The sequence below is a fragment of the Enhydra lutris genome, unplaced genomic scaffold, assembly GCF_002288905.1.
Source record: "Enhydra lutris kenyoni isolate GAN:26980312 unplaced genomic scaffold, ASM228890v2 scaffoldscaffold9, whole genome shotgun sequence".
NCBI lineage: Eukaryota > Metazoa > Chordata > Mammalia > Carnivora > Mustelidae > Enhydra > Enhydra lutris.
In genome coordinates this window covers 66,305,522-66,332,135 of record NW_019154093.1, presented here as the reverse complement: position 1 = coordinate 66,332,135, position 26,614 = coordinate 66,305,522, and the positions used below count along the sequence as shown (strand labels likewise).

General features: G+C 39.3%; 2 protein-coding genes across 4 annotated transcripts in view; one reads left to right on the top strand and one right to left on the bottom strand.

Moving 5' to 3' along the window:
* LOC111143026 (solute carrier family 30 member 7) overlaps positions 1–8,621 on the bottom strand; it is a 99,095-nt gene extending 90,474 nt beyond the window's left edge. The window contains exons 1-2 of the mRNA XM_022496442.1: positions 8,353–8,621; positions 8,035–8,136 (exon numbers count right to left, since the gene is read on the bottom strand). Of these exons, the coding sequence (XP_022352150.1) occupies positions 8,035–8,136; positions 8,353–8,432 (182 nt within the window). The 5' untranslated portion in view covers positions 8,433–8,621. The remainder of the gene's footprint in view (positions 1–8,034; positions 8,137–8,352) is intronic.
* A 715-nt stretch (positions 8,622–9,336) lies between these two features.
* The window catches only part of LOC111143177 (exostosin like glycosyltransferase 2), a 20,021-nt gene continuing 2,743 nt past the window's right edge, over positions 9,337–26,614 (top strand). Inside the window, exons 1-5 of one of the 3 annotated variants that reach the window (XM_022496693.1) lie at positions 9,337–9,478; positions 9,706–9,890; positions 12,129–12,207; positions 23,688–24,115; positions 24,767–24,837. In XM_022496693.1, the coding sequence (XP_022352401.1) occupies positions 12,203–12,207; positions 23,688–24,115; positions 24,767–24,837 (504 nt within the window). In that variant the 5' untranslated portion in view covers positions 9,337–9,478; positions 9,706–9,890; positions 12,129–12,202. Of the gene's footprint in view, positions 9,479–9,672; positions 9,891–12,128; positions 12,208–23,687; positions 24,116–24,766; positions 24,838–26,614 lie in introns of those variants that run through there. The other 2 variants (XM_022496694.1, XM_022496695.1) reach the window with 2 other exon arrangements.

Genomic DNA, 26,614 nt, shown 5'->3' with positions numbered 1-26,614 from the left:
ATCCAGGCACCCCTCAGATCTGTTATTTTAAAAAACTCTCCTTGAATAATTGGATCTCTACAATACTACATACTTGAACCTTAATAGTCATGTAACACTGAAAATAATAACTTTATTATATTTTCAAATATTAAAGACCCATTTGATGAATATCTCTGTACTGTATTATAAAACCACTAGTAAAGACATTGCCTATGATTTTTTTTTTCTATGCTGTGACAAAGGACTAATGTGCTAAGTTACTTTCAAAATTTGGTTCCAGAAAATGACCTATACTGATAAAACAATGTAGTCGTGTTGTAGTAAAACCAGACAATGAGAATTTTTACCCATCCTCCCTTAACTTTATGGAATTTTACAACTAGATTTAAAAGTCAATTTCAGTAACTACCTTAATTTACATATTTAGTAGGCTTATTTTTTTCACTCTATACATGGTTCTTAATAGTTTTATTTCTTAATTTAAGGATTTTATTATATATGTGATTTCTATTTTAAATGGCCATAAATTAGTTGTAGAAGGTTCAGGGTATTCATTCTAAATAAATATAAATAAAAAAATATTTACTGATATACAGATGTATACATATATTTAGTAAGACCTGGTATGGGTTGAATTGTGTCCTCTTCCAAATTCTTAATTTTAAGTCCTACATCTCCAGTACCTAAGAATGTGAGCCAGTTTGGAAACAGGGTCACTGCAGACATAATTCATTAAGATTAGGTCAGTGAGGTGGGCCCAGATCCAATGACTATTGTCCTTATAACAAGGGGAAACCTGGAGACAGACAGCACCCACAGAAACCACTGAGTCAAGATAAGGTATCAGATGAGACTTCCACAAGCTAAGGAATGTGAAAGATTGCCAACAAAGCAACTGAAGCTAAGGGAAAGTATAAACATTCTTCCTGGCTGACCTCAGAAGGAACTAGCATGGCCAATTCCTGGATCTTAGAATTCGAGTCTTCAGAACCACAAGATTGTAACTTTCTACTGTGGTACTTTGTTACAGCAGCCCTAGCAAATTAATACACACTATCTTTTTTTATGACAAATTTATTTTAAATATATTTAGTGGACATCACACATTGCCCTAAGAGGGGAAAGATGGTAAATGTCTTCTGTATACTATACCAATTAGGTTCCCTTTTCAAGAGTTTTAAATACAGCTTGGGAATTTTAATACTCATCAAAACGAGATTTTAATTTTATTTAAATTTTAAGTAACTTCAATTTTCATTAAAATGTTAATTTCATTTTCAGTATATTGTAAAATATGAGTCTACCTGAAACACCATTCTCTCTTCTAAAGTGGAAGAACATCATGTTCTTAAAGCATTGCAAATGGTCTTTTTATTTAAACCTGGTATCATGATTTGAAAATACTCAGCAGCAACTATGTAGGCAAACTCATATGAAAAAGAGTATATTTCTAGTTCTCTATTCACCTATCATGTATCAAAATACTACTCATTAGGAAGGTCAATTTTACTGTTCATCTTCGATATTAGCAAATATTTCTTATTTTGAATTGTCATTTAAACTACATGGCATAAATTTCCTTATGAATGAAGACAGCAGAGTATTTCACGGTATCCGATTTTATCTGATTTATACCAAATGTAACCTGATGAAGAAAAATTAGTTGCTAAAAGCGGCACTCTTGTTTTAGGCTCCCATCTTTAAAAATTGTCAGTTTCTCTATGATTTTTTAACTTTTTTGAAGTGACTACTTTCTAAATATATTTTAATAATGAAAACTTCTTAGGATACAAAAGAGAAACCTGATCATTGAAGCAAAATATAATAAATGTAAATAGAACATTTAGCAAAAGAAACTTTCGGAAAAGATTTTAAGGTCTACTAGAGGCAAAAACAAAGGAAGGAAGAAAAGAGCCCATAAATTGAGACTTAAGAGACATATCCACCAAATACTATAGATCTTGTTGGGATTAGATCATGTTTGGATTCTGATTTATTAAAATAACTATAAAAAGAAATTATGAGATAATAAGGGTCATCTGAACACTTAACTAGACAACTGATATTAATAAATTGCTAATTTTTTAATGAATTGCCAATTTTTAAAGATGAGAATAGCATTGAGTAGTATTTTTAAAAAGGGGGGTGGGTTCTTATTTTTTAGACACTCATTCTGAAGCATTAGTATTTCTTTTGAAAGAAATTACAGTTGGTACCTGTGTTAAAATAATCCAGTGGTAGGGCACGTAAAAGCATAAGGAAGGTAAAGGCAAGAGGAAATGGAATAGGTTACATGTCGACAAATGTTAAATCTGGGTGATGGGAAGGGACATGAGGTTCATTAAACTCTCTACTTTTACGTATGTTTAAAATTTTCCATACTAAAAAATTTTAAAAAGGTCTATTGGTAACCAAGCTAACAGTATATTTATGGTGGTTGTTAAAGATTAATTAAAAATTGAATATAGGGAATAATCAAGATAGATTTTCCTTAGATGGAACGGAGAAAAGAAACAACTAACTCTCAATTTATTACCAAGAAATCTGAATCCTGACATCTGTATAAATTGTTAAACTAATGAGAGTTACAATGAAAAACCCTCAACTCCACTACATTCCATTATATAATCCCTTACTTAAAAAAATTCTCAGCAAAATGGAGTATTTATCTGCATTTTTAAGATGAAAAGTGTAGAAAAGTAAAAGTCATCACCACGGACTGGGAAGTAATGTTGTCTTTTGAGAGAGGAAAAGCTGATAGAAGATTAAGATATACATGTTTGAATTCTATAGAAAAATGCGATTAATGGCATTTTCTTTACCGAAGAGTTACTTTACAAGCATATGCTATGACATATAATAGGAACAAATCAATGTCCGGTATGGCCTAAAACATTTCCCGAACAAATATTTACTTTGGTAATACAAAGACATTTATCTTTAGAGTTGTATGACTTCCCTTTATGTCTAAAGGGAAAATGATTGTAATAGCCTTGGTAAAAAATATTACTGACAGGGGCACCTGGGTGGCTCAGTGGGTTAAGCCTCTGCCTTCAGCTCAGGTCATGATTTCAGGGTCCTGGGATGGAGTCCCACATCGGGCTCTCTGCTCTGCAGGGAGCCTGCTTCCTCCTCTCTCTCTCTCTGTTTGCCTCTCTCCCCACTTGTGATCTCTCTCTGTCAAATAAATAAAATCTTAAAAAAAAAAAAAATTAGTGAAATTAAATTTTCTAACAGACAGTGAAGTACACATAAAATAAAACAGAGTAAGAACAAAGGAAACTATACTGAGATACTAGAAAAAAAAATCGTGTGTAGTGGAAAAACAAAAACAAAAACAATGAGAGGTGCTTCTAGGCTCTCTTGTTACTCTAGGGGAAAAAAACTCTGGGCCTCAGTTTTCTATTTATAAAAGTCAAACTAGCTTAACTCTTTCTAGTCCCACTTCCTGAGCCTACAGTATCTTTCCTAGCAAAGAATCTTTGACTTTCAGCAGGATACCAGTTTTACTGGAACAAAGACATTTGCAACCAGGCATGACCAAAATGATAAAGGTTTAGCCACTGAAATATAAGTCAAAGTGCTCTATGTCTGTCCAGATAAATCTCCTTAAAAGACACTATATACACTTTTTATCAGTTTTTCTCTCCATTCTGAACAATCTGCTGCTAGGAATGGCTGGAACTCTAATAGCCATCCTGGAAATAAAGTTTTGTCTTATTTAAGAAATCATTATTTGGAGATTTTTCTGTAATTTCAGAAAGAACTTAATCTTTGTACAAAACCACATACTTGGGGCACCTGGATGGCTCAGTTGTTAAGCATCTGCCTTTGGCTCAGGACATGATCCCAGGGTCCTCGGGCTCCCTGCTCAGTAGGAAGCCTGATTCTCCCTCTCCCACTTCCCCTGCTTGTATTACCTCTCTCCCTATTTCACTCTCTCTGTAAAACAAATAAATAAAATTAAAAAAAAAAACACATACTTATACTATATTGAGATTTAGTAGTTACTCAACAATAAATAGCAATGAAAATGCTAGAAGGAAAAAACCCTATAGAATGAAATATCATATATGGTATTCCTACTATTTTCCTACCAACTTCAAAGAATAAGAGAAAAGAGGAGTTTAATGATTTCTCCCCTCTACTAGGGCTAGTTAGTATGTTTAGTGTAGGTAGATTAATTCCATATATTCATTATTTCCTCATTCTTCATTCAGCAAATATGTATTAAGCACACTATGTGCCATGCACTGAGGTGCCTGAATAAGACAGAAAAGATCCATACTTTAATAAAGTTTACATTCTAGTGGAAAAATAAAAAGCAGTGGATATTTAATGGTGGAAAAATACACAAAGAGCTTAGCTAGTCTTCCACTGATGACACATTCCCACCATCAAAAATATAAACCAACTATAACTAAGTTCTTCATTTTTTTTTTTAATTTACTTATTTGAGAGAGAGAGAGAGAGAGAGAGAGAGAGAAAATGCATGCACAAAAAGGGAGAAAAAAAAAGCAGACTTCCCACTGAACAGGGAGCCTGATGTTAGGACCCTGAGGTCAGGGGACCTGAGCCAAAGGCAGATGCCTAACTGAATGAGACACCTAACCGAATGGCCTAACTTCTTCCTTTAAATAATAAAGTCTCCAGGAGAGACTGTGGACTCAGAAACAAAGGGTTTTGGAGGGGGTAGGGTGGAGGGTGGGGTGAGACTGGTGGTGGGTATTATGGAGGGCATGTATTGCATAGAGCACTGGGTGTGGTGCATAAACAATGAATTTTGGAACACTGAAAAAAATAATTAAAAAAAAATAAAGTCTCTAAATAAAAAACAGAACTATTTAACATTTTTTGCAACTAGTTCAACTGTTTCCATAAACCTTTGTAAAGAGAGAGCATGTTTTATCCATCTTTTAATTCCATAATAGAAAAAAAATTGACATTTCATGTTCACAACATCTTGAAGCTTAATTTTTATAGAATGAAAATGAACACAAAAATGACTACAATAAAATAAATTTTGGTGAGGTCTTTTTTTCAAGCAACTTAAAATGTAATTGAAACTTCAGGAACAGAGATAATCTAGTCAAATAAAGAAACTGTTGATCAGTCAACAGAAGGGACTAAAAACTATAATATTTGAATAAGACATAGAAATCCAGATTATGACAAGGCCCAAGCAATTTTTAAATATGCCAAGGCTTCAACAGCTATGTACTGGACTCTCATTCCTCTGATAAAATTTAGTATTAGGGGGCGCCTGGGTGGCTCAGTGGGTTAAAGCCTCTGCCTTGGGCTCAGGTCGTGATCCCAGGGTCCTGGGATAGAGCCCCGCATCAGGCTCCCTGCTCAGCAGGGAGCCTGCTTCCCTTCCTCTCTCTCTGCCTGCCTCTCTGCATACCTGTGATCTCTGTCTATCAAATAAATAAAATCCTTAAAAAAAATTAGTATTAGGGAATAAGTGGTTATGGATATGGAGGTTAACATAATGATGAATACCTACTAAATGATTTAGGTATGACAAATACTAGTTCAGAGCTAGATTTCAAACGTGGAAGATATAATAACACAATCAGAGAGAGTAAACTGGAGGAAAAGAGATCCTAAGGTCAGGAGAACAAGCCACTAAAGGGCAGAAGAAAAAGTCATGTACCACTGATGTTTTTCTTATGTACTGATGCATGCAGACAAATGGCTTGGAAAACAATGGTTTTAGTACAGTTGATCTATGCACAACACAGGCTTGAACTGCTGGAGTCCACTTATACACAGATATTTTTCCATACATTATAGTACCATAAATGTATTTTCTCTTCCTTATGATTTTCTTAATAAGATTTCTTCAGCTTACTTTATTGTAAGAATACAGTGCATAATACATATAATATACAAAATACATATTAATCAACTGTTCATGTTATCACTAAGGCTTATGGCCGATAGTAGGCTATTTGAAGTTAAGTTTTGGGGGGGAGTCAAAAGTTATACACAGAAGGGGCGCCTGGGTGGCTCAGTGGGTTAAGCCGCTGCCTTCGGCTCAGGTCATGATCTCAGGGTCCTGGGATCGAGTCCCGCATCGGGCTCTCTGCTCGGCAGGGCGCCTGCTTCCCTCTCTCTCTCTCTGCCTGCCTCACTGTCTACTTGTGATCTCTCTCTGTCAAATAAATAAATTAAAAAAAAATCTTAAAAAAAAAAAAGTTATACATAGATTTCTGACTGTACAAGGTTCATGCTCCAATCCCCATGTTGTTCAAAGGTCAACTATAATTTCCTCAATAGACCTCTACAGATCAAAAATTTACTTTACACTTAACTTTCCATGAAAGAAGTGGTTTAGGCACTTCAAATATAATTTCCTTGATCAAGACATTTCACACAGTAATTTATGCATGGAAGGCCATAATGAAAGACAGTGTATTATAATATAAAGTAACTGTAGCTAAAGTGTACATATGCAAACCAAGTTATAGTCTTGATACAGTTAGTACATATGCCACGATATGGCATAATTTAAGAAGAGCAAAATAAATTATAAATACTGTATATTTATAATAAAGCTTGATTTACATCATAGTGCTTTTAATACACACAATACATCGAACGATAGTCCTATTATAGGATACCTATATCAGCTTCCCAAAGGATTTAAAGTGGTTATTATGTATACTAAGATTTTGTTATGTTTCAATATGCCTTTTAAAGAGGTGACTAGATCAATAACCTTCATAATGTACTGAGTATTTTTTATAAAATTGAGTTGACATCTGAACTGAAAAGAAGTCCACTTTTTCACACAAAAATGTAAATGTCACAAAAAATGGTGATCTTATTTAATATCATTGTTCATTCTTTTTTTTTTTTTTTTTTTTTTTTTTTTTTAATTTTTTTTTTTTTTTTTTATTTGACAGAGAGAGATCACAAGCAGGCAGAGAGGCAGGCAGAGAGAGAGGAGGAAGCAGGCTCCCTGCTGAGCAGAGAGCCCGATGCGGGGCTCGATCCCAGGACCCTGAGATCATGACCTGAGCCGAAGGCAGCGGCTTAACCCACTGAGCCACCCAGGCGCCCCTCATTGTTCATTCTTAATAGAGATTAAGATCAAGGACAGAAAGTCTCTGAAAATGGACTAAGGAAAAAGACTAACTCTAATTAATAGAAAATAAAGTATAAATGGCATGAGTTCTTAAGCTGTTCAAGATGTATTTCAAGGAACACAGTATCACCCTGAAGTTTTATATAAAATTTTAAGTGTTGGTTTTTATCAGATTCTCATATGAGTGTGAGATTTAAAGAGCATTCAGCACACTTAGAAGTGTAATGATCTTATTGTTAGCTGAAGAATTTTACAAGCCCCTACGTTATTCAACAGCAAATACCCAGACAACAGTGCTTCATTTACAGAATCCCTGAATTTTACTCTTCCTAAGGAAGTTTCAAAAACAAACAAACCCAAAGATGGCACACACAAACCCATCAATTCAAGAGATGTAAGTTTGTAGAAAACTATATGGGATTTTCTACTGCAGTCAAAATCAGGAAAATCATGAGACAGTTGTAACCTATTTCTCTGGGTATACCCTTTATAAAGCCCTTTCCCATCCCAAGACCTAATAAATTAAGCTGAACATCTCAGATATTCCCTCTCGGAATCTTAAGGGTGAAAACCAAATGCCACTCCCTCACGAGGGAAGCAAGGAACACTCCCACCCCCAAAGAGGCAGGAAACAGGTTTCTCCCAATTTCAAGAAAGTGAGCAAAGCTAAGGTTTGTAGTCAAGGATGACTATCAGCAAAAATGAAGGAGACTTGTCACTCTTGTTTGACGGGAGGGGTGGGAGGGCGGGACCCAAATCTTAATGCTACTGCACATGATGGGCCCCGGATCTTCAAAGTAGCCTTTCCAGATTGGTGTGAAATTGAGAAAGCAACTCAGCAGCAGAGCTGAATGGCAAAGGCAAGACCTGAACCTCCTGGTGAGGAGCTACGTGGCACTAAGCAAACTGCTTCGTTTCCCCCACCCCCTGCTTCCGCCCTGCTTTTCCCTTTTGGTTACCAGTTGCTCCAGATGCCGTAGAGTAGTTCAACAAAAGCGAAAGAGAGGTTCAGGCACAGGAAGAAAAACAGGTTCCGGGACGTCTTGTCCGACAGGATAGACCTGGGAGTGATAAGTGGAGAAGAGGCGGGAGTCAAAGGGGTGCCAGGACCCGGAGGTTGGGTGCCCTTTCAAGACCCTCCCAGTCCAAACGCTCCTTTCCTCACAGCGAAGGAAGCTGTCCCTGACGCTCCCGCCCTGGACCTCGGGCCATCCTTAGGTCTGGGCCTTCTCCCCTTCGACCGGATACCCCCTTCCAGCAAAAATATCACCCCGCACCTAAACCAGCCCGAAATCTTGCCGAACAGATTGAACTTGGGTGGTTTGTATTCATCGTCCTTGATGGACAGGGGCAACATCTTCTCTGCCCGGCGAAAGGCCGGGTCTACTCCCCTCTAGAAGTGGATCCGTGGGTGATGGCAGTAACAGTGGTGACGCCTCAGACGGGATTCCCCAGCGTTTGTCCCGGGCCGCGCGCCGCTTCGAGACACAGACAGACACAGACACACACCCGGGAACTCGCCGACTTCCGGCCCGGGCCGCGCAACGCGTCCTGGGACGCGAAAGGGGGAGGCGGGGCCGGGGGCGGAGCCAGCGCGGCGGGGGCGGGGCTTACGGCGGGGGCGGGGTGGGACCTGCTAAGAGGTAGCAGGGGGCAGAAAAAGGTGGCAACTGCTGGGTAGTTAGTGAGCCTCCCTGAGATGTAGGCACGAATAAAATCCCAAGGTGGCGGCCCACAGACTGGGATAGCTGGGAGGCTGGAGGCCCGCTCTCGCCCACCCCGACCGCCTACCACTGATATTCCCGGATGCGCGGGCGTCCAGCGCCTGCCCTTTCGCCATTTCCCCCTATTGGCATTAAATCCCGGAGTCTGAGATGGCAATGCTTTAGAACCCAGGCGGCAACCTGTACTGCAGCCGCCAGTCTGCAGGGAGCGCAAGTGATGGTTTTGTTGGGGGAACTCGGGGGGCACCCAAGTCCTAGTACGCCAGTCCCCCGAAAACAGAGCCTGGCCTTCCGTACGGCCAAGTGTGAGGCAATCAATACATGCCTTTCGAAAGAATGTTAAATGAATCCAGAAGAAGCCCTTTAAAGAGAAAGACCGTGTTGGAATTGAGGTTTGGGTAAGGCATCGCCTCCCGGACAGTCTCAATCCGCGAGCCCCTCAAAACTCTCGAGTTCGTGCAGGTCCCCTTCACTTCCAGGTCATCCCGGGGGCCGCAGTGGCGGCTGTAATTCTTGTCAGACCCTCCCTGCGCCTTTGAGGGAGGTGCTGTAGGAGCTGACCAGCCGCTGGTGCGGGAGGACGCGCGGGGCGCAGAGGCGAGCTCTCGGGCTTGTCCCGGGCACCCACAGTCGTTGGAACGTTCCTGCGGGCGCCTTTCCGGAAAACTGATGGGATTAGGTCAGGTGGCCCATCACGTGAATGATTAAAAGTTGTTACCTTGGGGAAGAAATGGGGGAAAAGGAGGACTGGCTTTTTTGGAAGTGGGCCGGAAACTACAAAACCGAGCTTCTTGGGAACTGCCTTTTAGTCTAACAGGAAGTGGAGCGTCACCGGGAGGGAGGGGCGGCCACCCGGCGACTGTACCCTGCTTCAGGCACTCACTTTGCGGGCGGTGTGTTTTTCAGGTTAATCGCTCAGCGTATGAGGCAGGTTGGATGCACGCTGCTGGGTTTAGAAAACAAACAAACAAACAACAACAACAAAAACAAACAAACAGAACATGAGCAAGCGAGACGCCCCTTCTGTTCTATGAGAACCAGGCTGCAAGCAAATAAATCGGCTAGCCCCACTGCAATCTTCTGCACTCGAGGTAAGGAAATAGCAAATGCTCTTGTGTTAAAAAATGTTTTGCAGTGAGGATATATACATGTTTTGCTCTCGTTCTTGGAACTTTGTGCGTGAGTGGGGTAGTGATTCGTTGTCTTTATTTTTGGGAAAATGTAATTTTTTTCAGTGTTCATGTTAATGAAAACTGCTGTGTAAAACAGCTAGATTCCAGAAATTAAGTTCTGTGAAGAGTATTTTTCCCTTTCTTGGCCTAGGTTTCATTATTTTAAACAAAGAAGTATTTTCAATTAGTCGAATTTACTTATTTTTTTTAGGAGGCTTTTATATGAGCCATAGACTTTGAATTTTACTCTCCTGCACTGCTGGGGAAATATTAAGTGGGTGCAAACTAGGTTAAAGATAAATATTTCCATGGTAATTGGGTTTTTCTCCAAAATGGCTTTATTTCAATATGATGTAACTGGGGAGGCGTGGGAGATCTATAGAAATAGCCAAATTTCAGTAACTGATTTTCCGTATTTTCTTAATTCATCAAGGTCAGCTGCAGTTTGAGCCTGTATTTTTGCATTCCACCTCTGAAAATGAATTCTGCATTTTATCCCATATTGCTATGAATGAGAAATTGCTCAGCTGGTTTATGGAGAAATCTGCATTACCCCATTACTCCTTTCAAATACTTTTGAAATAAGTTGGAGAAATTGAAGTTTAATTTCAGTTATATTGGTTTCCTGGGACTCCCAAATTGCCCCACTCCCCACCCTCAAAGATGTAGATATTCCCGTGAGGGCCTTCTCCTTTCAAAAAGTGACAATGGCACTTCACATCTTTCAGTCTTAGATGACATAATTAGTAACTTTGATACTAAAGGCATTTTATTGGAAATAGAAATTGAACACTAGTTAATGAGGGAAAGTTCTACAAGTGGGAAATGTTTGCATTTCACTTCTTTTTTCATTCTGAAATATTTTGTCCACATATGTTGACCAATATATATTGTCATATCAAAGTTAAAGTTAGTTTGTTTCATTCAGGAGTCATTTAATGAGTTTCTACTATCTGCTAGGCTCTGTGCTGGGTACAGGGAGGAGGAAAATAATTATAAAGCCAGTTAAGTCCAAATTCTTTCCCTGGAAGAATTTTATGGGAAGAAGCAGCTGATGTGAGGAGAAGGGGTGACAGGCAAATCAGTCTGGGATTTTAGAATTGTGTGATGTTTCAGATGTGCACTAAGTAAGCCCTTGGTGTATCAAAGGGAGACAATTGTCACTCAGTGAGTCTTTTGATAATATACCAAGCCTTTTGTCCCAGCCATCCTGTTGCCCCTTCAGATAACTTGTTTCATGAAAGAACATTATTTTGGAAAATCGAAAATGATTCTTAAGTTCAATTCAGGTGGTCATTACAGATGCAGATTTTGAAAGATTCCAATCATAATTCTTAATTCTTTCTTGTCTTAAAAGAGTATAAGGGGTTTCTTAGGTCATAAAAATAGATATTGTAATAAACATTTTAAAATTAATAAATGGATTTCTACCCTGAACTTTGAAATATTTGTTTAGATCATTTTCTACTAGTTAACTGCATTACATTAACTAGGCAGACTATACGATGGAAAAAAACCCAGCTTCTAAAACATGTGATTGAGGACTGTGAGAAATGAATGCAGAGCGGATGAAGGGGCAGACGCTTATCTCCAGTCAGGGTTCCAGCTCCTTTCAGGCTGTCGTCAGTAAGGAATAGGAAGGATGCCATCTGTCATTCCTTAGTAATCAACCCTGGCATTTAACTGCAGCCCTATTTTAGACCCCATGCTTTTTTGGATGCTTCAAATTGAATGCCCTGTGAACCTTGACTGAATAAAGAAGCTGTGATGGTGGATAAAACTAGAGATTCTTAAAAATCTAGAAATCGAATGTCGGGGTAAATTGCTAATGCATTCCAAGGTTTTGTTCCATGGTACATATATATGGCATATAGTTTTCAAATGTAAAAACACATCAGACAGGCGGGATGATATGAGTTTATTCTGCTTCTGCATACTTCCCAAAGGTGAACACAAAACATAGCAAGGTTAGCTCCAGGCTCACAGGAAGACTTTATCTATCTCACTGCCTAACTGTAATTTTTAGAACACAGAGTTACTCATTTTAATTTCTAAAAATAATCTGAAGCCTATAGGCCATGGCATTGAAAGCATTTTTAAAAATTTCCTGATGGTTGACAAAAACATCACAGAAAAATCTTTGATTTCCCCTAATAGCACCAAGAGATCCTGTTCCTATCAATTACAGAAGCCATTAAGAAAATTTTTTAAAAAGTTAAAACTTTATCATAATGAGGTAAGTACCAGTATGGGATTTTGTTTGTTTGTTTTTTAAAAATTGGGGTAAAATACACATAACATAGTATTTGCTATCTTAACCATTTTTAAGTGTGTAGTTTCATAGTATTCAGAATATTTACATTGCTGAGCAACCATTCTCCAGAACTTTTTCATTTGGCAGAACCGAAATGCTACACTCATCAACCAACTCGCCATTTACCCCTTCCCCCAGCCCCTGGCAACCACCATTCTACTTTTTGTCTCTGTGAATCTCTAGATGCCTCATATCGGTTTGTCTTTTTGTGACTGGTTTATTACACTTAGCATAATAGCCTCAAGGTTCATCCATGGTATACCATGTGGTAGAATTTTCTTCCTTTTAAAGGCTAAAGACTATTTCATTGTACGTATATACCACATTTTGCTTAGCCATTCTTCTGTTAATGGATATTGGATTGCTTCCATGTTTTGGCTCTTGTGAGCAATGCTGCTGTGCACATGAGTGTACTACCAATATTTTTCTCTAAGAAAAATTATTTCCTCTAGAGATACTCTTGTTTCCTTGGAAAACTTGAGCCAGGGTCTGTTAGAAAATTCTTTAAGGCCTCCTTTAGTCTTACCCATCGAAATAGTTCAGCGTATGGAATAAAGCCAATACCCATAAAGTTGAAATATTCTCGTAGACTAGAACAGAGGTGAAGATAAGAGACTACACAAGACACTGAAAATACAAAGTGGCAAAAGTGTGAAGTTTGGTGTGACCAACCACTTTCTGTGGCTCAGGGAGAATCACTTCATAGTCTTGATCTCCGCCATCCCATCTCTAAAATGGGGGTGGATATATTTTAATTTCCTTGTCTCTTAAGATTTGAAACCTTACTGATTTGAGATACTATATAACACACAGGTGGCAGAGGTCTGACAGTTTTCATTACTATTGCTAAGCTCTGTGAGGGCAGGAACTGGGTTCTCTTTGCGTTACCATCCCTAGTGCCTGACAGTGCTGGGCACGGGGTAAGTACCTCTAAATGTTTGTTGACTGGTGAATATTTGCCAGGGGGATTCAGACCTTCCTCTAATAAAGTTAGAAAGCTTGTATGAGCCAGGATTGCCTTGATGTAGGTTTGATATCTGAAACTATTTATAAATTATAACTCATATGTATGAAATCTGTTTCTCTTAGTGATTTTGGAATGTGAGTTTATTGCTGAACACCACTGTTTTCTAAAAGAGAAGTTTCCATAGAATATTCCAGAGATCTGTTGCCTAACAATCTTGCCTTCTCTCCGTTTTCCTGTGACTGAAACAGAAGTTCAAATGAAAAGCTCTATTATGCTAGAATGGTAAAAGTAATATATTTGCAGATGTACTTGGTTTCTTTTGACCCATTTCTGGAACTAATTTTGCATGGCACTGTACTGAGCTAAAAATGCTTTTCTATTTCTAGGCTTTCTTCTAAGGATGCATTGACTCCTTGGATCCTTACAAGTCGTGGATGTTCCTCTTAGAAATAAGGCCATTCCTACTCCTGCCCTAAAACATGTCCCTGGAATTGGTCCTCTCCAAACATCATCATCATCATTATCTTCATCATAGCTGCAATTAATTGGCAATTCCAGGAGAAAGATCCAAGGCTAAATTGAACTTTCATCTTGCATAGTTTTATGTAACATAAGCTGGGCGCTTTGAGGGTAGAGAGGACCTTGCTGTCTCTCTCAGTAACAAATGGCTGGATTAAAGGAGGAGGTACTTTTAAAAAAAAGTTCCATATAATACTTATGTGTTATTTCCTCTTAAATCAGTGATAATGAAGCAAATCCAATTAATTGATAGTAGCTGTCTGAGGAAGTATAGAAAAGGAAGCTGATGTTTTTTACAGGCTTAGGAGCTAAAAAAAAAAAAGAAAAAAAAAAAAAAAGCCAGGACTGTTGGGCAGCTTTTTGCTATGAATAAAGGGTGGGAATGGGGAGAGAAGTGGAAACACAGGTACTTACTGTCCGCTATCCCTGCTTTAAATGCTACCCTTGGTGTTCATTCAGACCTGATTTACCTATAAATGAATGGTTCACTCTGCCTGGCTGCCATCAGGAGAGCGTGATCTTTCATGTGCCCAGTACAGAAATTCTTTCCTTACAGCCTGAAGTGAGAAATGACCTGTCACAGCATCTATCTAGTCAAATGCGATATTGCAGTAAATGTAGCTATTTATCCATCTGCTTTAGCAATACTGTTGCAGAACTACAATTTCAAAATGCAGTGAGGGCCAGAACTAAGCCTTCTAAAGGACAGGCTTTAAATTGGCTGTCAGTGATCTTATATATGTAGCCAGTTTTACTGTGACCAGAAAAGACGAATTGTGTTTATCCGAACAGCCAGTCCATGACTCATTTGGTCCAGATTGTGGTCACCTAAATGATCCATTCTGAACACTGTATAATCGATCCTAAGTACAGCGGGATCACAAGATGAATCCCACATTATGGACACTTTTCTTATTTATTATTACTCTAAGTCTATCCCTACTCTTGGTTTTCCTATTCCTAAATAATTTCCTATTCCTAAATACAAATAATAAAGAATATTTATTGGTAACACAAAATCAGTTAACTTATTTTGATGTGTTTAGACCTGTGAAGAAAGTGATGGGAGTTAGGAAGAGCCTTGTAAGAACAGATGGGTTCCCCAGGAGGAATAGTGAGGGAAAATCATTTAGGAAGCAGAAGATAGCAGTTGGTAAAGGATGAGAAAAGTGGCATGGCACTTCTAAAATAACAGTGAAAAGAATGAATTTCTTGAATATGTAGAAAATACTAAAGGCAAAACTCTTCTCAGAATGCTGGATAGCACCTGGAAAAGACTTGTAAAGAAAAGTGACCTTTCGTGTGCTATTTCTGGCATTCTGTGTTTTTCTGGGAAGTAAATACTTAGTGTGTGCGGCTTGAAATTTTCACAGAAGAGGCTTATGATGGGCCATGGTGAGTGACATCTGGCAACAGTGTTCTCGGTTTTCTTTTTCTGCCAATTGTCTTGAAGTCTAAGGAGTTTTTTTGGTCAGTGTCTGGACCCAATCTAAAATTTCATTTCTCAACTAGGTTATATTTTATTTTCTGTTGGTTTAAATCCTGTATGCTGCCTGCCAGATTAAGTCATCTAGCTTCTAATTTTTGTTAGCTCCTTGAAGTTTGGGGATATTCACAAGGACAATATTATCTAGGAAGTGATGATTTTCCCCCAAGGCAAATCAGCTCATTCTCCCAAGAGCTTCCATAAAAACAAGGATGTGCAAAGGTATTTTAATGCAGAAACATGGCTCGTGCTTGAGACCACATTTCTGACGGGCTGTTCTAGTCACCAAATGGGGGATAACTCAGGTCTTTTACATAGGGGTTGGTTTCTTGGTTACTACCCAGTCTTAACTGGGCCTTCATTCACATTTAATTTAAGTCTGTTCTGTTAGTTTCAAGCATTTCTTATCCATTGTGGAGTTGGAGACGGTTTAAACAGAGTCCCTCACCCCATTTAACCACAAAGAGCTGATAGCACTCACTCAAAAAATGGGCCCGGCCCTGTCCTGGATGACAAAGACTAATGGAAACTGCCTTCCAGATACAGTCAGATTCAAAAAGGAGCATAGTCAATGGTTGTGATACCTGGGAACAAAGCCTAGTGGCACCATGTTCTGAGTTCCCAGGAGCACTGAGGATGGAGAGCATGAGCAGTGTTTGCAGGGGAGAGGATGTTTGAAAGAGACTTGGGAGGGACCCAGGAGTGTGAGTTCGTCAGGTGGGGCCAGGAAAGGTCTTTGTAGGTGGGGAAAATAACATGTACCAGCACATGGGAGTCTTAGGCCGGCATACTGGCTGTTGGTATCGTTAAGAGCCAAGTCTTGGAATTTGGCACCATGTGTCCCTTTGCTGTGGATTGAGCGGTGTGTGTCATCTGCGTGCCATAAACCTGGGCAGAAACTGCTCATCCGTTGCATAGCTTGTCTCTTACAACTCGTGCACATTCACAGAAGGAAAGCCCAGGTTCTGAATTGGCTTCTGCATTCCACTGCGGAGATGATTTTACGTCTTGGCGGCTGAAGGCCCTTTTCTGAACATCTCTATTCTATAATCATCAGTTTTTCGACAAGTACATATTTTGCTGGAGGAACCAGAGGAGAAAACAATCTGTACGACATGAGACAAATCTAGTAGTGAAATGGCAGAATAGTTATCGTTCCTCTGCCATCTGTGGCATCAAAATGAAAATGACAGCTTCTCAATGTACGACGTCAGACTGCTCGCTGCTTTTCTACTTTATGAGTCAGAGGACATAACTAATCTTTGTTCATACTATGCTCTGGCATATTTGTTTTCAGCTTCAGTCTGGATAATTGTTGCTTTTTCAGTCTGAAGGTACTAGCCCCGAGGAAAGGATTATTCATTCAACAGCTTTCCTTCTAGGGAGTTTGGATAGATGATGTAAATAAGTAAGTGACTAGTGGGTCTTTGAAAATTCAGATTGCTTGGTCCATTTAGAGACACCCATTAGAGAATTTGCAACTGTCACTTTATAGACTATGCATTATTTACTTTCTTACTTTTATACCCACATTTAAGAAAATTTTTTTAGCATCTCAAATAATGCTCCTCCAAAAGCTATTCAACTCTCAGATGTTAAAAAATTTCTGACATAGTGACCCCACAATTCCACTCCTAAGTATATACCTAAGAGAAATGAAAAATATGGTCACATAAAAAACTTGTCCATGAATGTTCATAAGAGGATTACTCATAATAACAAAGTGGGGAAACAACCCAAATGTCCAGCAACTGATAGATAAACAAATGTGTTTTACCTATGTGGGAATGGAATGCTATGTGGCAATAAAAAAAACATGAGCGAGGTACTGACATATATATATGAGGACATGGATGAACCTTGAAGACATTCTGCTAAGGAAAGAAAGCTGGTCACAACAACCACACATTTGATTCCATTTATATGCAATGTTCAGAATAGGCAAATCTATGAAGACAGGAAGTAGACTAGCGATTGCCTGGTTGGGGGGGAGGGCGAGGTTGGGGAAGATGAGAACAGTGTGGGGCGGGGGGGGGGGGAATGAATGGGTCTGGGGCTTCTTTTGGGGACGTAGAAAATGCGTTAAAATTAGAGTGTGGTGCTGGTTGCACAATCCCATGAATACAATGAAAACCACCGAAGTGTTTAGTTGACCCTCAAACAACATGGGTTTGAACTGTGCATGTCCCTTACGTGCAGGTATTTTTTAATAAATACAGTACAGTGCTATCAATGGATTTTCTTTTCCTTATGATTTCCTTAATAACATTGCCTTTTCTCTCGCTTACTTTATTGTAAGAATGCAGTCTATAATAACGTATAACATACAAACTGTTAATCCAATTTTCGTGTTACACGAAGGCTTCTGGTCAACAGTAGGCTACTAGTAGTTAAGTTTTGGGGGAGTTAAAAGTTATACGTGGGGTTTGATTGTGCAGAGTGGAGTAGTTGGTGTCCCTAATACCTGTGTTATTCAAGAGTCAACTGTACTTTAAGCGGGTGAAATTTAGGGTATATTAAATAAATCTTAACAGAGTTGTAAAAAACACCCCAGCATACCAAGCATAAATATTTATATTATTGTACAGATAGCGACAGTCTTGTGCGGTGATACTTTGCTACACCCTTGCAGAATTTACCATAACACAGGAGGAAGAGTTCTGGACGATGCCATCAGGAGATCTGGATTCTTGTGCTGGGTCTGCCACTGGTGTGCTGGGTGCGTGAGCCAAGGCTAGTTCCTCATGCCTGGACCTTGAGTTCTTTCTGAAGTATGGAAGTGACTTAGAGCTCTGAGCTGTCTTTTGGCTTATGTGTTTGTACAGTAAAGCGTATAAATACTGGGGCAGTTTTGGACCCATGGCTTTACCCCTTACTGTTCGAGTAGAACCAGGGTGGTAAGGTGTTCAGAGGCCACCTGGCTAGCAGTCCTTCCCTGATCATGTTCAAGTACATCGTGTTACGTAAAGTAGATGTAGAGCAGGGTTTTCAACCTCAACATTATTAGCATGTGAAGCTGGATAATTCTTCCCTTTGGAGGGGTGTCCTGTCCATTGCAGGATTTTAGCAGCAACTCTGACGTCTGCCCACTCAGTAGCATCTCTACCTCAGTCCTGACAATCGAAATTGGTTCCAGTCTTTGCTACGTGTCACCCAGAGGATAGAGTCATCCCCCCATTGAAAACTCCTGGTGTAGAAGATGCTAGAATAACAATATGAAAATAACTAAAAGGATATGCTCTCTACCTATGAAGAACTAGTAAGTTAATGTATATGCGAAAAATATCATTTGGGGAGGTCTTTGATTTTTCAGATGATCAGGAGAAGAGGAAGAAAGACCTTTTGTTTTGTTTTGCTGCCATTTACTGTGTTTATTAAAGTCACATTTAATCTATGGTAGTCATGGATTGGAGAAAGGCAGAGAAGGATTAGTTAAGCTGTCAGATCCTTTTTAGAATGAGACAGGGTGTCAGTAAATATATACAGACATTAAAAAAAAAAAAAAAAAAAAAAACCAAGAAGGATGCCTGGGCGGCTCAGATGGTTAAGCATCTGCCTTCTGCTCAGGTCATGATCCCAGGGTCCTGGATTGAGTCCCGCATCAGGCTCTCTGCTCAGTGGAGAGCCTGCTTCTCCCTCTCTCTCTGTCTCTCATGAATAAATAAATAAAATCTCAAAAAAAAAAATAAGAAAAAAAGTCTAAGAGGAGGGTGTAGGAGTTGAGGGCAAAAGAACTGGGAGGAGCCTCCATTTACTTCTTGGTTCTTTCCATGTAAGATGTAGACTATCCTAGATGTGTTCTTCCTCATATCTCCTGTTCAAAGCTCAAAGCTGTGGATTTGGTGGTAAGTTCTTTCTCTGGAGAAAGAATAGAAGAAAGCTAGAAACTGAAATCCAGACAGCCAGTGAAGTCATCGTTATTCTCCAGACTGATCTGAAACTATTTCTAGCAGGCCTACCGTGGAGTTCCAAACTTCACCTGTTCTCAAAGTATAGACTTGCTGCTTGCCCTGCGGTCTCTGAAGTTCTTGCTCTTCTTGCTTTTCTGTACAGACTAAAAATTTTACATGATTGTATTGGGTTGCATTATTTAGTAAATACCATAAGAAATATTTATGCTGTGTTTCTAAAGATAAATTACTCATATCTCCCAACACATTTTTTGATATAGGTAAAACAGGGATTAGGAGTTATCTGAAAGAGGAAATTTCTATGATGGTCATGGGGCTAAATCCTACTTAAAAGTATAGGTTAAAGTAAAATACTCGTGTGTGTCTTCGACAATATCTATAGTAGGGTATATAATTATGTAATTATATATAATTACATAATTATATTTATAGTAGGCTATAGTAATTAATTTCATTACTTTTCTACACTAGTGTTGCCAGATAGTTACCCATGTCTGCTTTAGAAACTAGAAACACCTTTGTGTAAGTTTTGCAATATGCTATTCCTACTCGGCTATAGAAAATGAACACAAAGATCTTAATCAGGGTATATTTTAATGCAATTTTTGGGTATTCTTTGCTCTGAGTGTTTATAGCTAGCCATTTTTATGCAGAACTGAAAATATGTTTTATGAGACCTGCTTTTGATTCAATATATTAGAAGAATTTTTAAGGCCTTTGAACCAAGATTATTAATTCATTATGGTTTTTCCTTGGTTGATTACATTAACAGTATATGTTGTTTTAGTAAGAGGGTATATGCAATGAAAAATATAGTATTCTACAGCATTAAATTACTGTCCTTGAAAAATAATCATAATAAGCTGAGGTTACTTCAAATATAATTCATTTTATTCATATCTTGAGGGAGGCCATGATAAAAGGAGAAACACAAAATTGCTTTTCTTTTTTTTTTTTTTTTAAAGATTTATTTATTTATTTATTTGACAGACAGAGATCACAAGTAGGCAGAGAGAGAGAGAGAGAGGAGGAGGAGGCAGGCTTCCCGCTGAGCAGAGAGCCCGACGCGGGGCTCGATCCCAGGAGCCTGGGATCATGACCTGAGCCAAAGGCAGAGGCTTTAACCCACTGAGCCACCCAGGCGCCCCCAAAATTGCTTTTCTTAACAGAACATGCCGCAGAGAAAGTCCAGGAGAGAATATTCTTTGAAAACTCTCTGAAAAGGTTACTACAAGGTAACATTGCTTTCCAAATCTGGACTATTGCAAAGTGAGAGCTGCTGAATGACAATGACCATCCCCTTGATCTTATACATAAGCTTTTCTTTGCATTGCACAGGCCTCAATGCACTCTCCAAGCATGGAGCCGATGCCCCTAGCCCTGTCAGAATTCTCCATTCCCCATTCTCATACACTTCAAAGGGAGATGTTAAAGGCATGGTCCATATGGTCTCTCTATGTCCTTGCTGAACTGTATATGGAGAAATCATTTCTACAATTGCAAAACACTCCTTACCACATGAAACATGATCACGGGAGTGGGATTGTCACTTGAATTCCACCACTGCTAACTCTCCTCCATGAAAAACGAAAGGCTGGCTGAACATCATTCGGAAATTAAAGTGAGATTTCACTGGGAATCTAATCTGGAGATGGGAAGATTTAGATTACAGTTTTAGGATTGGCTGCGGTACGGTGGTCTGGCTGTATGCGCCCAGTTAAACGACAGAGTGTGGAGTCGAGCATAGGCATCCACACACAATGAACTTTTCTAAGGAGATGGCTACAACCAAAACTAAACCGTACAGAAGCAGCGGTGCACAGAACAGAGAGGGTGGCTCGGTGTCATTGGCGTACCACTTCTGGGAGGGAGCAGTAAGTAGTTTCCTCCAGCTTTATCACATTTGTCTATATTGTGGAATAAATGAGAGTATTCTTTTATTGTCTCATCTAAGAAGAGAAATTTTTTAAAGATTTTTAGAATTTACTTATTTGAGAGAGAGCACAAGCTGGGAAAGAGGCAGAGGGAGAGGCAGACACCCCACTGAGCAGGGAGCTCAATGGGGGGCTTGATCCCAGGACCCTGGGATCCTGATCTGAGCCTAAGGCAGTTGCTTAACCGACTTAAGTTGCTTAACCCAGGCCTCCCTAAGAAGAGAAATTGTATTAAAAATAATAAGAGAGGGGCGCCTGGGTGGCTCAGTGGGTTAAAGCCTCTGCCTTCGGCTCAGGTCACGATCCCAGGCTCCTGGGATCGAGCCCTGCGTCGGGCTCTCTGCTCAGCAGGGAGCTTGCTTCCCTTCCTCTCTCTCTGCCTACTTGTGATCTCTGTCTGTCAAATAAATAAATAAAATCTTAAAAAAAAATTAATAAGAGAGGGTAGATGATGGACCCATTAAAGTCATCAAGAATAGTATCTCATTCTTTCCACTTCGAAGATCTATTTTTTTCTTAGAGGTTTTTTTTTAAGAGGCAGAGGGTTTAACTCACTGAGCCACCCAGGTGCCCTTAAAGGTGTTTTCTAAATGATTTTTGTTTTCTGTCTTTTTATGGGTAAATATCTTTGAATATTCTTGTTCCTCATTTCTGGCTTTTGTACTTGAACAGAACAGTTGAATAGCTCTGGGATATATATGCTGAGATGTGTATGAAGGCTCAGCTGCCAAAATACACAACAAGGACTCACCTAGAAGGCTCATGGAGGCCTGTGGAGGAGCAAGTAAAGTCGAATCAGAAGCAGAACTAGCAGAATAGTAATGATAGTAGTAAACCCGAGCAACAATGCAAAGTCGACAGTGCTCAGAAGAAGGCAGCAAGGATGATAGTAAACTGTGTCGGAGGCTAGGAAATCAGAGCTTCTGGGTCTCTGTAAAACTGCATATTCGATTGTCTTTTCTTACATACGTGACTGAGAGGTCTGATCAGCCAGGAACGTGTGACCAGTGAATGTCCAGACCACATTCATCAGATGTTCACCTACTATTCTGTGACCTTTGCAGGCGGATCCTTTAGGTATAGTGAGGAATAGGAGAGTATGTAGCTGCTTACAGTACCTTCTGAGCCTCCTGGACTGTGAGAGAGGGTAATTCGGAAGCTCCAGAGTCCTCCCTCCATTCAACCTGACTTTATATCCGGCAGTACATTCCTTAGCCCATAATGAGGAACAGCCTAGACCTGGAGGCAGATTTTCTTGGGTATAGAGTCCAGATCCATTTCTTAGTGGCTTCATAATCTTGAGAAAGATAGTTAACCTAAGTATCCAGGCTATAGTAAAAGATAAACTAGATCCTGTCCCTGCCCTGATCAAAACCTTCTAATGGCTTCCTATCTCAATTAGAATAAAATCGATACTCCTTATTTGGCTGACAAGATCCCTGGTCATCTGGCCCTTACTCTGATGTATTCTCTTTGTTACCACTACACTAACTTATCTTTGAGCTTACTGTTCATCTGCCTCTCTCTACTATTTCCTCTGTGTCTAACAGCAGATACTTTATCTTATTCATTGCTCAATTCACAGATCCTAGAACAGTGCCTGGTACAGTAAGCACTCATAACTATTTGTTTCTTTTACTGAGTGAATAAGTACATACCATGATATGTGAAGCACATAGTAGACGGCCTGATAAGTAGTAAACCCACTATAATTGTTTGTTGCTGCTGCTGCTACCATTATTATCTGTTTCTTTTATTAGGCTTCTGCCTATGATTTCATTTGGAAAAAAGTTTGCTACCAAAAAGTACTTTTAAATTTTGCACATTATGAGTATAACTGACCTTTGAACAATGTGAGGCCAATGCCCCACACAGTCGAAAATCCACATATGACTTTTGACTCTCCCAAAACTTAACTAATAGCCTACTATTGACTAGAACCCTTACCTATAACATAGTTGATGAACACTTATTTTCTATGTGTATTATATACTGTATTCTTACAATAAAGTGAGTCAGAAAAGTGGAAATGTTGTTAAGAAAATCTTAAGAGAAAAATCCACTGATGGTCCTGGGCTTGATTTACTGAAAAAAATCCACATATTAAGTGGGCCCATGCAGTTCAAACCTGTGCTGTTCAAAGTCCTACCGTATACGTTTATCAGAACATCAGGTTGTACACTTTAAATAGACACCATTCTTACGTCACGGATAGTAAAGCTGTTTAAAGGATTAGTGCAGTACTAAGAGAAAGGTAACCCCATTTGAAAAGATTGTCCTCGGTCCAAATTCTTCATGTTAAAATGAGGGCAGATTTTAGAAATACACTGCTAATTCTTCTGGCTTGTGTGTAGATGAGCCGCAGTCCACAACCGCGAAAGCAAGCAGGCCCAGAAGGGCAGGTCTAGTCACTGCCACTTTTCATTTTTCCCTTAGGCCAAGTCGCTCTACCAAAGAGGCAGGGAGAACTGAATTCAAATCAACTCAAATAAGATTTACCGCCGTGCTCCTTGAAAAACCAAAACCAAAAACGTGGTAACTAGGAAGAGTGCTGATACTGCATTTTATTGCCGTTTCTATTCCAGGTGTTGCCACATCTGCAAACTTCCCGGGCGAGTGATGGGCATTCGCGTGCTTCGCTTCTCTTTGGTCGTCATCCTCGTGCTGCTGCTCGTAGCCGGGGCTTTGACCAGTTTACTTCCAAATATCAAGGAAGACAAGATGCTCACGTTGCGCAGGGAAATAAAATCCCAGGGCAAGTCTGCCCCGGATTCCTTTACTCTAATAATGCAGACATACAACAGAACAGATCTCTTGCTGAGACTCTTAAATCACTATCAGGCCGTGCCGTATCTGCATAAAGTGATTGTGGTGTGGAACAACGTTGGGGAGAAGGGACCAGATGAGTTATGGAACTCTCTAGGGCCTCACCCTGTCCCTGTGATCTTCAAACTGCAGACAACAAACAGGATGAGAAATCGACTCCAGGTCTTTCCTGAACTGGAAACCAATGGTGAGTTGCTGCTGGGGTCCTAGCCGGCCTGGGCTGCGCTCCCCAGAGCAGGGGGGCAGGTGTGTGGCTTTCCGGCCTTCTGCTTGTCCTGACTATGTGGAGAAAGCAGGGAGAGGGAATCAAAAGAAAGCACTCTGGAAAACTTAAGGGACAGTTTTCAAGGGGCCAAGCAGCAGTTTCATAGGGAAGAAATCACAGACGTCTTGCAATGGTGGCAAAGAGGTTAACATGAATGAGATCTAATTACATATTACTGTTTCCCAGAAAGTTGTAAAATGCCATTCAGCTTACACTTAATGTATTTTTTTTTTTTTTTGCCACCTCCCTTTTCCTTTCATCCAGAGCAGTTTCAGGAGCATGGTAATTTGCTTAAAAGACATTCAGTTTTATTTGTTTATAGGTTCATTTGTTTCTAGGGTAATGGATGAGAGTTGCATGATAGTTTTCTCCTCAGGCAATTACTAATATCAATTACAATTCAAATAAGCACTTTTTCTGCTAGACAAATCTCTCCAGGAATACATTTCTTGTTTACTAATTTTGCTCAGGAAATTATTCATTTGAATGATCTATCTAGGCACCATTGTTCATTACTAGTTTTGTTTTCAGTTCCAAACTGTTGTATATAAATTTTTTTTCCTTTTGTTGCAGCGGTGTTAATGGTAGACGATGACACGCTAATTAGCGCCCAAGACCTTGTCTTTGCTTTCTCAGTTTGGCAGGTAATGTTGCTCTGTCCTTTATGACTTCATCAGTATAAAGTTTTCTCTAGTGTTTAGTCGGGCAGCATGCTTTATTGTGGGAGTCATCTCAATCAGTGTAGACAGGATTTATCTTAGAGACAGATACATTTGTTGCATGGTAATCAACATGTCTCGTGTTCATTTAAGCCAGCCTGCAAGTTATGGTATCTTTTATCTATATTCGATTTATATTTGATATGGGGGAGAAGAGCTAGAGCTACCTTCCAGAGAACAATGAGGAAATGATCTGGTATAGCAAAGACTAGAGTCTAGAGATATTTTTCTTTAAGGCCACAGATCTGTGTCTCAAATGAGAAGTATATTGCTACACAGAAGTATTAATATTGTATATAACTTCCTTTAAAAGAATGCATTTATTACACCCACAAAATTTAATCCTAATGCTGGGACAACTTTTTAGGAATTAGTAATAGTAATAATTCCACATGCATCATTGTGGTGGTAGTTTATTTATTTATTTATTTTTATTTTTATTTTTTTTTCCCTAAATCCTAGCTGGATTAAACAGGCATAAATTGTTCGCTATTCTATGAACACAATTCTTTGCTACTGAGTATGTGTTAATTAATAGTAGTTGGCTTTTACAAGTTGCAGAAACCAGGACTGCACACCAGTTTTCTGAAGATATGTCAAATAAACACTGTGCTACCCAATAAATGGTCTAATTTGCGCTACAGTAACCCTCCTTAATTAGTTACATAGGATATAAGAACATTAGATATTAATGGTAGGTGGTCATAGTACTCAGCAGATACCAGCACTCTCAAAACTTTAGTTTCTAACTTTATGCCAAGATCAAAAAGTTTTTTCCCCCCAATAGCAGTTTTTCCAGCCCTGTAAATAAAGCTTCTTAGGCAAAAAAAATTCTAATGTAACATTCCAGCCGTGAAATTTCTATTTCAGGTAAAAAAAATCAATTTTCCTTAAATGTCAGGAATGGGCGGGGTGAGGGAATAAAAGAACTGTGTTTAATTAGAAAATCCAAGTAATATGGATAAATATGACTTTGGGGTTTTATTCATAGAAGAATAAACAAGAACAGTTTCAATCCATTGCCCAAGGTAACCTGATTCCTAAAGTTCAGTCCCATCAGTACGTGGCATATGGAATGATTCGGGGAATAGAGGCGGGCAAGGCTGGAGTGGACATCTAGCGTGCCTTTGCGCTCACTGGTTACCACTAATTCGTGCTATGACTTTTCCTCCTTTGAACCTGTGAACCTGTGGAACAAGATTCACCCTCCTATATGATGTCAATGGCACTTCCTCTCTGAAGCCCCCCACACTTTATCCTTGACTCCCTGCCCATTCCCTTTGCCTCCCAGAAACACAGCTGTCACCCTGTCCTCAGTGGTTCCAACAGGCTCACCCAACTGTGCATACAACCATCTCACACTATGGGAATTCTTTATCCACACAGCTGGATCATACCCTCTCCAGATTATGACTTTTTTGGAAAGGGATTTAACCCAGCCTGGTGTGGGTGTGGGTGTGTGTGTGTGTCCCTAGTTTAATGTCTGTTCACTAAATAAGTGAAACACAAATTACTTATGAGATTGAACTAAACCTTTTAACTCTATAAATTCTTCTTTTCTGTGATTCACTGGTTTTCTCTTGTTTACTGGGTTTTGTTTCAGTTTTAGTTACTCTCATCTTAATTTTATGGTTTTACTACTATCCTTTCTTCAAAGATTCTGACAACGTCTCATTATATATATATATATATATATATATAT